The 12,884-nt window shown below is 39.0% G+C and overlaps 1 protein-coding gene across 1 annotated transcript; it reads left to right on the top strand.

The window, feature by feature from the left end:
• The first annotated feature begins 141 nt into the window (after positions 1-141).
• On the top strand, positions 142-12,653 carry LOC113072485 (Golgi to ER traffic protein 4 homolog). Its single transcript, XM_026245479.1, has 9 exons — positions 142-319; positions 1,455-1,533; positions 1,667-1,748; positions 2,194-2,343; positions 2,437-2,575; positions 8,666-8,806; positions 9,069-9,144; positions 9,420-9,492; positions 11,886-12,653. The coding sequence occupies exons 1-9, from the start codon at positions 180-182 to the stop codon at positions 11,972-11,974; spliced, it is 969 nt and encodes a 322-aa protein (XP_026101264.1). The 5' UTR covers positions 142-179; the 3' UTR covers positions 11,975-12,653.
• Positions 12,654-12,884: the final 231 nt, after the last annotated feature.

The raw sequence follows: 12,884 nt of genomic DNA on the forward strand, positions 1-12,884 counted from the left end.
ATTATTTTATATATATTTATCTCTCTCCGTTGTGTCAAAAGTTACATTTTATATGTTGTATTTATCTGTGATGCTAAACACGAGAGAACAAATATAAGTGGTATGTGTGGATGGCAAAAAAGGACATTGTACGGCGAGTCAGAGGGCTCAGTAATCGCGTTTGGTTGGTCCGAGCAGACATGTCGGAGCAGGAGTCTCTGAAGAGCTCCAGCGCGAGGAACCGCGGAGGAGTACAGCGGGTGGAGGGCAAACTAAGAGCCAGTGTGGAGAGAGGGGACTATTATGAGGCCCATCAAATGTACCGGACATTATTCTTCAGGTGAGCCTTATCGTTTCTTACAAGAATAATAATGACTGGCCCGGGCCCTGTGGCTTCCAGATCTTTCTTGTTGTCAACCTAGCACTTACATCGGATGTGCTGATTGGCCAACTCCTCATCCTGACCCGCCCCTTGAGTCACATCTAATCCCAGATTGGATATTCCCGATGTCATTCATGTCAAAATATCAGCGTGAGCCTTGTAGCTACATGCTAATCTGAAGAACAAGGTTGATTTTATAAATGCACCATCTGTCAATTACACTATAAAATAATAACACTTAATCAAAAATAATGTTGTATAAAACGACAGTGAGATTAACATGGACAATTTTTTTAATTTAGGCATTTTAATAATAGAGCTTGTAAATGCGAAATTTTAAGTTTAAAGTCTCTCTCTAAAATCCTCCGATAAATTCAGACCCATGTGATAAAGACAGAAAAAATAAATAAATAAAAATCTTAAAACCATACCTTCCATTTATTCTTCCTTTTGTTTACATGCTGTCTAGTTTTGCCATTTTAGGCTCTCTAGCGAGCCGTTATACATTCAACCTTTCTAGACAACGTTTTCATGAGCTTCAAATCTATTAAGTTGTCAGCCAAGATGGCATTTATAGGCATTGCTTTGTATTTGATGGCCAAACATCTTTTAATCACTATCTTGAGACAAAAAAAAAAAAAAAACACCAGTATCAAATAGTACATCAGATTACAAATAATAGAGTAAAAATGTCAGGATGATGCAACTGTGCTGACATAATAATGAAAAAAAAAAAGCAGTTTTAGTAGTCCAAGATAATAATTTATCACTGTTTCTTAGTAATGGAATAACAGCGTATTCATATTTGATAAGTCACAAGGTGCAGTCTACATGAAGGAACCTTTACAGTCTATGGAAGGAACATACAGAATAAAAAAAAAAACAGGAAATGAAATCAAAGAAAGGATCCCTGCAGACCTTCATGACTGTGTGTCAGATTCAAATAAAATATCAGAGAAATGTCACCTTTTATGGCAAAGTTAATTCAGGTTGTAAAATGTCATGAGATGGAAATCCCTGAAAATTCATGGTATTTGTCATAAAAAAAACATAATTCTGAGACATTCTTGTTAAAAACATTCTTTGGGTGCAGGTACATGTCACTGTCGAAGCATGCAGAGGCCAGAGAGTTGATGTACAATGGAGCGTTGCTTTTCTTTAGTTATAATCAGGTACGTGTTCCTCTGCTATCAGTTTTACCTTAGTCAGAAACTGTAATTTATCCTGCAGTTAATGTTCCCAACAGTTCAGAACAGACTTTTTCCCCTTGTAAGATCTCTTCACTAATGTTTGTTTTCTAACCAGCAAAACAGTGCTGCAGATCTGTCCATGCTGGTACTAGAGTCCCTGGAGAAATCCGGGGCCAAAGTAGATGATGAGACACTAGGTGAGTTTATTGAACATTATATTATTGAGCCTGTTGTGCTGGTATTTGTTTTTAATTAGGCTAAAAGTTAGAGGTGTGGTTATATTTAACCTTATCTGTAATTAGAGCAGAAATTTCCGATCATCCAGAAGGTTTATTTATACATTTTTTTAAGCAAAAAAGAAAAAAAAGAAAACGGTGTCAGTCTCAATATTGGTCACATGACATTTGACAAGGCGCAGGTGCAAAACTAAATGTATGAATTAAAGTTTCTTTTAACTGAGAAATTAAATGCACTTGAAAATCTGCAAAATAATGACAATATCGGTTAACGTCATATTGCAGATGAAATAATACAGAATGTATTAAATATTCAATATATCCCAATCCTACACAGAAGTATAGTTCACATCTTCATTTTTCATCTTTATTTGTGCAATTCGTACATTCTTGGTTTTTGTTCTAGAGCATTTAGCTAAACTCTTCAGCCTGATGGACCCAAATTCACCAGAGCGGGTGGCGTTTGTCTCTAGAGCGATCAAGTGGTCATCAGGAGGGTCGGGGAAGTTGGGCCACCCTAAACTACACCAGCTGCTGGCGCTCACATTGTGGAAAGGTAAAACACACATGACAATAAATGATCAGCTAAAAGAACAATCAGCTGCTTTGAGAATGGAGAACCCACATCATTTCTTTTATTTGCATTTAGAGCAAAACTACAGCGAATCACGCTATCATTTCCTGCACTCATCTGATGGAGAGGGCTGTGCACAGATGTTGGTGGAGTATTCTTCAGCACGAGGATTTCACGGAGAGGTGGACATGTTTGTAGCGCAGGCCGTCTTACAGTGAGTTCTGGAGTTAAAACATTCTATTTTTCATTTATTCATCACAATGCAGTTCCAAACCAGTTTGACTATTTTCTTCGGCAAAATACATAAGCAGAAATGTAAGAAAAGAATGTGTTGGGAACTCTGCTATACAGAGTGGAAAAGTGAATCGGGACTGCACTTGTCTAGCTCCAAAAAAAAAAAAAAAATAATATATATATACACACCCATGCACTATATTTCATGTCTTCCAGTGTCATATGATAGTTTTGTGTGAGGAACAGACCCAATATTAATTTCACAGGAAACCTTGCTTTCTGTTGTTCACTTGTGTTCAGATTTGACATCTGATGTTTCAGGTTTGATGTTGTGACATTAGTGCAGTCTTTATTAAGGTCAAACCTGATGTGACCTGTCTAACACCATCATGTTTGAGAGCTACCGCAGAGAAGTCATGTCTCTGAATGATTACATGCATAAACTTTGTTTCCAGAGATGAGGGAACGAGATATTGCATCAATAGCTGAGGCTATGCAAAACACCTTTCTCCAAAAATACTGAAGCCTTGTAAAACACTGGCCAGGGGCCAGTGGCATTTGAGTGCACATAAATGATGTTGGGCTCTCTGCCTGTATAAAGTGGTGTCGATCACCAATTTGTCAGAATCTTTTGACGGAAGGTAAAGAGGCATAGCACATCTTAGAAGTTTGTACTCAATGTCTTATTCCTTCATCTTAGGAAAAATTAGGTTATGCACCTGAGATGTTCCCTTTCAATCACTTGACATTGCATCAGTAATGGACTCTGGGGAACAGTGTCTAATCACTTCGTATAGTACCGAACCTGCCTGGCTAAAGAGTGGAGCTGTGTGAGAACACCAAGTATAGGGTTGTTTCTCAGTATGCAGTCTCAAGGCTGAATTATTCTCCACACGTCCGTAACTTCGCTTGGGCACGCATGGCAAATATGACATCATCGTGGTGCTGCCAAAGTTCGCTTTGTGCACAGCATTTTTTTTCCAAAGATGCACAAGTTCAAGATCAAGTCAAGGCAAGGCAAGTTTATTTATATAGCACATTTCGTACACAATGGTAATTCAAAGTGCCTTACATGAAAGAAAGTAAAATATACATGAAGAAAAATAATAACAAAAATTAAACAAGCAAATTTTAAATTTATTAAAACATTTACTTAAAATGAATTTAAAAACAGTTAAATTATTTTACATAACAAAAAACAAAACAGTGTAAAATCAAGTTCAGGACGATTCTAGCCGAACATACATGTCTATCCTGGCATTTGTGTGAAATAGCAGCAGTTTAATGTGAAGTTTAAACTCCATCAGGGGCTTTTTGACCCTTTGAAGGAAACCACTGCATAGGTTTTTTTTTTTTTTTTTTTTTGCATAGTTCAAGGCTTTTTATTTGAAGTACGTTTTATGTTTATTGTATAAAAATAGAATTAGAATTAATTTAGATACTTATTATTCACTATTTACTTAAATTTGTCTTGTGTTTGATGCACAATAAAGCCAATAGTTTAAGATTGTTTTTAGTTTTTGCATGAAGAAATTATTAATTTATCAACTCATTTATCAGAAATCTTGTGCCGGAAAATGACTACTTCTCATCGGTGATTCCAGATTGTTTTTAGAGGACAGTTATTCCTTGTCGCCCCCTGTTGTTTCAAAGAATAGTACAATAGTGAACACGACAAGAATAAAAGCCTCATCCATTTAGGAAGGTGCGCACGCAGTTAATGCAGGTTCGCGAAGCGGAGCCAGGCGAAAGTATAAATCTTGCTATAAGTGATCTTGTGTTTTCCTACTTTGTTATCATCAACCACCGGAGTTTGATTCCAATACTCAACAACACATATACAGAGTGCCTGGATGTGTTTTTGATGTGTTGCATGAAATAAAGACTTGAGAGAATCAAACCGTTAGAAATCCCAGAAGATGCTGTGGCCAGTTGACGTACAGAAGCCTGTCAGTGTTAAGGTGTTTTTTTGTTTTGTTTTTTTGATTCCCACTTCAAGCTTGCAAATGTGATGGCTTGTGAAAATAAACATTTGTTTTGCATCATTTTAATAAAGCAAGAAAGACCTGGGGGAGCCTGCAGTAATTTCTTGGCATTTTAAAAAGAATCTTAACATTGACAAAGCGTGGACCATGTGTCCTTCCAAGTTCGTTCTTTCAAGGTAGCCTGGCTAGACCGGTCTCCACGAGAACGCAAGTCCTTTCTTTGCATTCTTGGAATTGAGAAAAGCTACTAGATCTAGTTACTAGAGAAGGTACTAGATTGGTTTGCGAGACCAAAACAGAGGGTTGTTTTTGACCTCATTACCTGACTGTGTTTAGGTGTGGGGTCAGGTAAGGGGCATCATTTTAATTTGTTTAATTTAGAATCAACAACCATTTTGAAAATATCGACTTTTGTTTTGCACGCAGTGTAAATGTGACCCCGAAAAGCTGCTTAAAAAGCCTTAACTGGCGAGAGAGATGAATATAGATATACAGTTGCCTAACAAGGCACAAGATGTGGGAAGAATGTTCATCTCACAAGCTAGCCCCTTCGGGAGAAAACTAAGGCCGACAGCCTTATTACCTAAGCTCTGAATGGTGTCGAGAGCACTTTCAGCACACTTTAGGTCCATCACTTTTCTAGGTTTAAATTGACTACATTGTATTACACACCTGAACCCGTGCTGGACACATCTGTCAGGATTCTCTTTCACTTGGAAATCTTGCCCATGTTCACATCTTTTTGAGAAAAGCTGCAAACTGTCCATAGAGAGGTAGCTGTGTCACCACAGGGTGCATATGTAGCAACCAGAGGTATTCCAGTTTGACACTACTGGCATTAGGCCCAGTGCCTTCTAAAAAATCTTGAGGATAAGAAAACTCCCTAGTTCATCAACAACCTGAGTGTTAGGGGCTCTCTCAATGGCGGAACTTTTCATATCTCTTAGAAGTAAAAGTGAAGTGAAAAAAGTGACGTGACATTCAGCCAAGTATGGTGACCCATACTCAGAATTCGTGCTCTGCATTTAACCCATCCGAAGTGCACACACACAGAGCAGTGAGCACACACACACTGTGAACACACACCCGGAGCAGTGGGCAACCGTTTATGCTGCGGCGCCCGGGGAGCAGTTGGGGGTTCGATGCCTTGTTCAAGGGCACCTAAGTCATGGTATTGAAGGTGGAGAGAGAACTGTACATGCACTCCCCCCACCCACAATTCCTGCCGGCCCGAGACTCGAACTCACAACCCTTTGATTGGGAGTCCAACTCTCTAACCATTAGGCCACGACTTCCCATTAGGCCACGAGTAATGGCAGAAGTTCACGCTTTTTGGCATGTTTGCACCATAAGAATTGGGAAAGAATTCAGTTCTAGGAATGCATTTGGGGAACTAAAATAGCTTCTAATACAGAGCAGGGTCTAACCCAACATAAGAGGAACTACAAGTGATGAAAGTGTTAGTGTACATTGATTTAGGGCTGCATGCAAAATAGAAAAATGGCTAGAAAAAAAGAGAACATTTAATAACGTGTTTTTACTTTAACTTACAGTCATGTTTTTATTGTCTTCATGGTTAATCAAAGCATTTATATCTTCCTTTTTTCAGCTCATTTAGTTCTTGGGGAACCTCCATGGTTCCTATAACTATCCGGTGTGAAAGCTCCTATTGTTTTTGGAATCCCCCACTATAATAAGGGCTTGTATGGGTAGGAAGTTCAACTCTGTGCTTAAAAAGGAAATGTGCTGGCTAGGCTCCAACACATTTTTCGGCATACTGATGTTGAACCCTAAAGACTGCATTCAGATGCGCAGCAGTCTTGTGTTCACCTAGATCTTCACTGGGACATTAGTAGCCAGTCATCAAGAGAATTCAAAACATTCTCAAAAGGGAGAGAGCAGCATTGTCAATTCAATACTATTCAATGTACCTTCATTTTCGGTACATTGTTCCTTCAAATTGAATTGATGCATCTGGGAGAGGGGACCTTCAGGTCCACCGAAATAAACCAGTCTTTTGGATGAACATATAAAGATGAAGAGATGAAGTTCTCTTCAGCAAAAAGTGGCACAGCATCAGATTCTTTGCGCTGCAGCTTAGGGGTGTGCGCGATAAATACCGAACGATCATTCGATCATTCTCTAATCAGCAGTAAATTCCATCAGGTGCGTGATTTCACATAGAGCAGCTGTTACGTCACAGAGCTGTTGTTAACTGAGAAGATGCGCAAATCCACGTTCATTATCATCGTTTATTTGCGCAACTAGTCAGTTAACAACGGCTCTGTGTAGTAACAGCTACTCTATGTGAAATCATTCACCTGATGGAATTTACCACTGATTAGAGAACAGGCTTTACTGATGAGATGCACATTAATTATCGTACGATATTTATCACGCATCCCTACTGCAGCTTAACCACAACCAAGTTATTCCACAGCCTTGGAAAGTACACAAAAAAGCTTGGGAAGGGGCTGAGGTTAGCTCGGGCACAGTACAGGAGAGAGATGCATGTTGGCGTGAGCTTGTTGCTGAAAGGCTCTTCTGCTGGTTCTTCCATGTAGAGCCCTGCACGGGACTGTTTTCTTTATCCCGCCCCCGCCCGCTCCCGACGAATTTCTGACCATTACCGCCCGCTCCCACAACGTACATGTTTCACTCCCGCCCGCTCCCGCTATATGTATGTCCACTCCCGCCCGCACCCGCAAAACTCTGCCAATTTATTCCCGCACAATAATAGAGATGCATTGATTTTGTGTCTTCTCCCGTCCCGCAGGGAAAAAAACCCACGTATTTGTATTGATATTATTAAAGAGATTCATGGGGTTGTTTGTTTCGTTTCCCTGGCCTGCAAGTTAAAAAAAAAAAAAAAAAGACAAAACACACAATACATTCAAATATAATTTTTTATAACTTTGCACATAAAAATAGACTGCTTTGCAAAAAAAATATACATAATGATAAACTAGGCTACATGAAAAACAGATTTACAATTATTAGCCAAATGTCGCAGGTATTCTGTTTGAAAAATACAAATAAGAATAAAAACATTCAAACTTAGGCAGTGCTCAATAACACTGGCATCATCACGCCTCTTGACCTAATTAACAAATGGCAATGAGGGGCTGTGCTCAAAAAACAACACTAATAAATAACATTAGGTTATTTTCTACATCATCTATTGACATCTTCTCCATCATGTCGCTAGGCAACCTCCCTATCCCGCGGTGTTCTTTTTAGCCGCCCATTCCCGCCCGCAGCAAAATTCAAACCGCCCACTCCCGCGAGATTTGCATTGGGTCCCGCGGGACACAGCAGGACTCAATCCCAATGCAGCCCTATACTTCCATGGCAAAGGGAGCGCAAGAAGCAGAGTCATCCCCCAAAATGAAGGCAACCATCCTGAGACTCATGTCTTCACATTGAGGACTGTCTGTGTCCCTGAGATGCAGCACTGGCAGAACACACAGTTCTCATGGCCATCGGACAACTCAGTGGGACCCTTGCAAAAGCGTCAGTTTGAAGAAACGTGCCTTTAGGAGCAATTCGCTTTTGTAGACTGGAAATTATGCCCTTGTCTTCTCACCGGAACTTGGTAGGCAAGCAGCAGGTGTCAATTTGTAGCACCATTATCTGCAGAGGTGCTTCTCCATGATGAAATGGTGTGAAATCAGTGTGTGAAGGAGAAATATTTTAAGCGATTGGTGTTTGACAGCACTTTATACAGCTAGAGAGCCTGTCATCTTAGAAACCCTTTGGCCAGAGTTTTACACTGCTTCCAAAGTTCAGTGAGTGAATTGAAAATGAAAGGAAACTTTAGTTCAGGTCTGTTTCTCACAAAGAACTATCTTATCATCTTATTCAGAAGAACTGTAAAATAGTGCAGGGATCATATGAACTGTTTTATGATGTTTGAACTTCTACTTTAAGGTGTCGTCCACCTGCTTTTTAAAAGTGAGTTTAAGGGCAACGATTTAAACTTGAAGCGGAAATTTTTTTTGTCACATCTAGTAAATTTATGTTGATTGTTGATTTTTTTTTTTTTATTGGTTGGTATACACCTCAGCATCTTTTCTTGCCTGCAGGTTCCTTTGTCTAAAAAACAAGACAAGCGCATTGGTGGTGTTTACCACATACACACAGAAGCATCCGTCTATAGAGAAGGGACCTCCGTTTGGGCAGCCTCTGCTGAATTTCCTGTGGTTCCTCCTGCTGGCTGTGGACGGGTGAGATACTGTCCTGTATTCACAGCATCAGGCCCTTTGTGTCCATTTTTTTGAATGCTTTATGTCAGGGGTTCTTAACTCTGGCTCTGCTCCAACCTTGTTCTTCCTGTAACTTTCTACTAATCCTGAAGACCTTGATTAGCTTCTTCAGGTGTGTTTCATAAGGATTGGAGGGAAACCAGAGATTGACGTCTTATTGGGAGATGAGAGGGTGGAACAAAACAAATAACCAGTCTTTGGATGATTGTGGTTTTATTTCCAGTGGGAAGTTGACGGTCTTCACAGTGTTATGCGAGCAGTATCAACCATCACTGAAGAGGGACCCTATGTACAATGAGGTGAGTTAGTGATAGTAGTGCTCTTAGACACATCACCAACAAGCTTTTTTTCTTTCGTAGTATCTGGAGATACAAGGATAGGCAGAATGACTGAAACACTAGTTCTGCTCTTGACCTAATAAGACATCTGCATCTTATAACATTACACAAATACACACAGAAAAACATGTTAAAGGTTGCAGGCATTCAACTTCATTTTTCAACTTTATTATAATGTACTTTAAGATTTTTAAATGTTGTTTATAACGCACAATATGTTGTTCTCTTGACCTCAGTATCTGGATAGAATAGGACAACTGTTTTTTGGAGTGCCACCTAAACAGTCATCATCATACGGTGGTTTGCTAGGTAAGAAACATCCCTACCACTGTGTGACTACTGATCATGATTCGTGATATGAAATACTAAAGCACTGTTAAAAGGTTAAATGAATGACATGCATGCTATGCTGAATTTTGTCTTTGAGCCGTAGAATATGTTCGATCTTTTAATGCAACTTGTTTTCTGTAGAGAGCATCTTATTAGAACTTAAATTTTACAGCAATTTAAAACATCCAGCTCTCATTGTAATAAACTGTAATCATAACACTCACTCATGCTCTTTTGAATATTTCATTTCAAAAACATGCCAAGCAAGCATTAGTCCTTTCCTGTGAGACATCATGCAGGGGTTTGCTGTCGGTTTCATCAATCACAAAAAGAAAATCAACTACTTTCAATTAACCCCTTAATTAGTTCACTTATCATGATTTAACCGTGTCAGTGATACACATCACCTAAAAGTAGTTAGGCTTGGTGCAACACCAAATTCTTATAAATTGAACAAAACCCTCACAGGTTTCATAAATCTCATTATCACCATAGAGTATTAAGATAGTAACTCGGTTGAACTAAATTAATAATTATAAACAAATAATAAAAGTACTATAAGGTTGTCCAAACATAATGTCACTAGACAACAACATGTAATGTACTAAGTTATACAGTATATCCTACTTTATCTGCATACATACAGTATAGTCATGTATTGCAGTATGTATTATATAAAATATTGCAGTTTTATATATATATATATATATATATATATATATATATATATATAATATATATATATATGGCCTTTCGTTGAAAGCTTGTGAACCCTTTAGTATTTTCTGTCTCTATGTTTCTGCATAAATATAACCCATAACCCAAAGTATACAGATAATCCAGTCAAACAAAGGAGACTAAAAATATATACTTTGTCGTTAATGTATTGAGAAAAATGTTTTAGTGTTAAATATTTGTGAGTGGCTTCCAGTATCAGGTGTGACCCCATTCTGCAGCAATAACTGCAGCTAAAAGTTTCTTGTAACTGCTGATTATTCTTGCTCCATGGCTTGTTGGAATTTTAGCCCATTCATTCCTCAGGAGGAAACCCAACATCACAGAGTTGAAGCAGTTCTGTACTATGAACCTGCTTCAGGTCTTTCTACAACATTTCAATTGGATTAAAGTCTGGAGTTTGACTTGACCGTTAGATTTCCTTTGTTCTTCTTTAACCATTCTTCGGTAGAATGACTTGTGTGCCTGTGATTGTTGTCTTTCTGCAGACCCACTTTCTCTTGAGACTTGAGATGTCTTAACATTTTCCTTTAGAATTTGATGTTGTAATTCAGAACTCATTGATGCAGCAAAACGGGCCCAGACCATGCTATCATCACCAGCATGTTTCACAGATGGGATTAGCTTCTTATGCTGGAATGCACTGTGTTCTTTTCTCCAAACATAGTGCTTCTCATTTAAACCGAAAAGTTCTATTTTGGTCTTATCTGTCCACAAAACATTTGTCCAATAGCCCTCTGGCATGAACACATGATTTTAGCAAACTGCAGTCTGGCAACAGTGCGGTTTTTTTTTTTTTTTCTTGCAACTCTGCCATGCACATCATGGGTGTTCAGTGTTCCCCTGATGATGGACACATGAACATTAGCCAATGTGAGAAAGGCATTTCGTTGCTTAATAGTTACCCTAGGATCCTTTGAGACTGTGGGGACTATTTCACGCCTTGCTTTGGAGTGAACTTTGTTAGTTGGTTGTACACAATCTGACTGTGCATTGGTGTTGTTCAGGCTCTTTAAAGATGGTTTCGTAACCTCTTCTAGCCTGATGAGCAACAGCAACTCTTTTTCCGATGTCCTCAGAGAGCTCTCTCCTTTGTTTGTGCCATGATAGACTTCCACAAACATGATCAGACTTTGATAGATCCATGGCTTGTTCTTTAAATAACAGGACAGGTATTGACACCTGACCATCATGCCACTGATTGAAATCACCTCTGAACAGACGGAGTCTAATCTCACCTTCAAATGAACCGCTTATCCTAATCCCTGATGTTGTTTGGGTCATATTCTTGCAGAAATGTAGAAAATTCTAAAGGGTTCACAAACTTTCAAGCAGCACTGTATGTGTGTGAATTTGTTTTGTTTTTTTATTATTATATGGAAGCTTATTTCTGTCATGGAGCAAAAAAATAAATAAAAAGGTAAATGCGACTTTTTTTATTTTCCGAATTGTGAGATAAGTTGCATTTTATTTCTTTCTTTTCCCAAGCTGGAAAGAAGTGTGTAAAATAGGTCAAAATAATTTTCTGTACCTACAGTGTTCTTGTTAAGCATAATACATAGAACATAATTTAATCTAATGATATGTTGTGAAGAGTTAAAAAAGAACTGGATTCTGGTTTTCCTTCTTTGTAATAGGAAATCTATTGAATAGCCTAATGGGCTCTGGCGAGGAGGAAGAGGGTGAGGAAGCTCAGGAGGACAGCAGCCCCATTGAGCTGGACTGAAGCATCTGACCGGTGACTCGCTGGTCTCCGACGGTCTAAACCAGCCCCATACCAAACCATTCACTGACGTGAACAACGACCAATCACGCATCTATTTTCAATAACGCTTTGCTGTTATTGTTGGACTTTGTTCTGTGTATAGTTTTTAAAGAATGAGGGTGCAACAATATCAAAACTTCCCAGACTGTTGAACAAAATTCGTAAAAGAGCAGACACCGACGCACTTCTGATGTAATTGTGACACCCTCCATTTGTAATTCTACTGAGCTGATAGTGTCAGGGACCCTCGTTTGTGAGAGGGACTTTCCTGTCCTGCCACTGAGGGTGGTCGCTCGACGTATTAATGAATTGCTCTTAACTTATAATCCGTTCTAATAGACTTTGATAAAAATACTAGTGTGATAGCTCAAAACAAAACAGGGCTTGGTTTTGTGTGTCTACACAGCTAGATCTTACCAGGGATATCACGGTATCCTTGACAGGACATTTCACCCACTTGTATGTGTGAGGATGAGAAAAGCACAGATCTTACACGTGTGCGAGCGGGTAGATGAATGCATGTTCGTGTTGATCGGAGTGTGAATGTGCTGTTATAAATGTATCGGTCGCCAAGGGGCCGCTTCATTCTCTGCTGAGGTGTGATTGGATGGAATTAAAGAATAGATGGATGTAACATAAATAGATGGGTCCTGTTTTCTTCATTCCTGTAGAGCTTAAACCCAACATGATCTAACAATTGTTACTAGTTATGACTTTATGGGGTTGTACAGCAGTATTGGTTAATATCAACCAATATCCAATTAGCTATATGGGCATTGCTTTGGAAAACTGTTGTAGGTAATGGAGGCTTTCTTAAATATCACAGATAGTTAATTAATACACCAATGCAATGGCAATAACAGCCACAGGG

The sequence above is a fragment of the Carassius auratus genome, unplaced genomic scaffold (genome assembly GCF_003368295.1).
Source record: "Carassius auratus strain Wakin unplaced genomic scaffold, ASM336829v1 scaf_tig00009130, whole genome shotgun sequence".
NCBI lineage: Eukaryota > Metazoa > Chordata > Actinopteri > Cypriniformes > Cyprinidae > Carassius > Carassius auratus.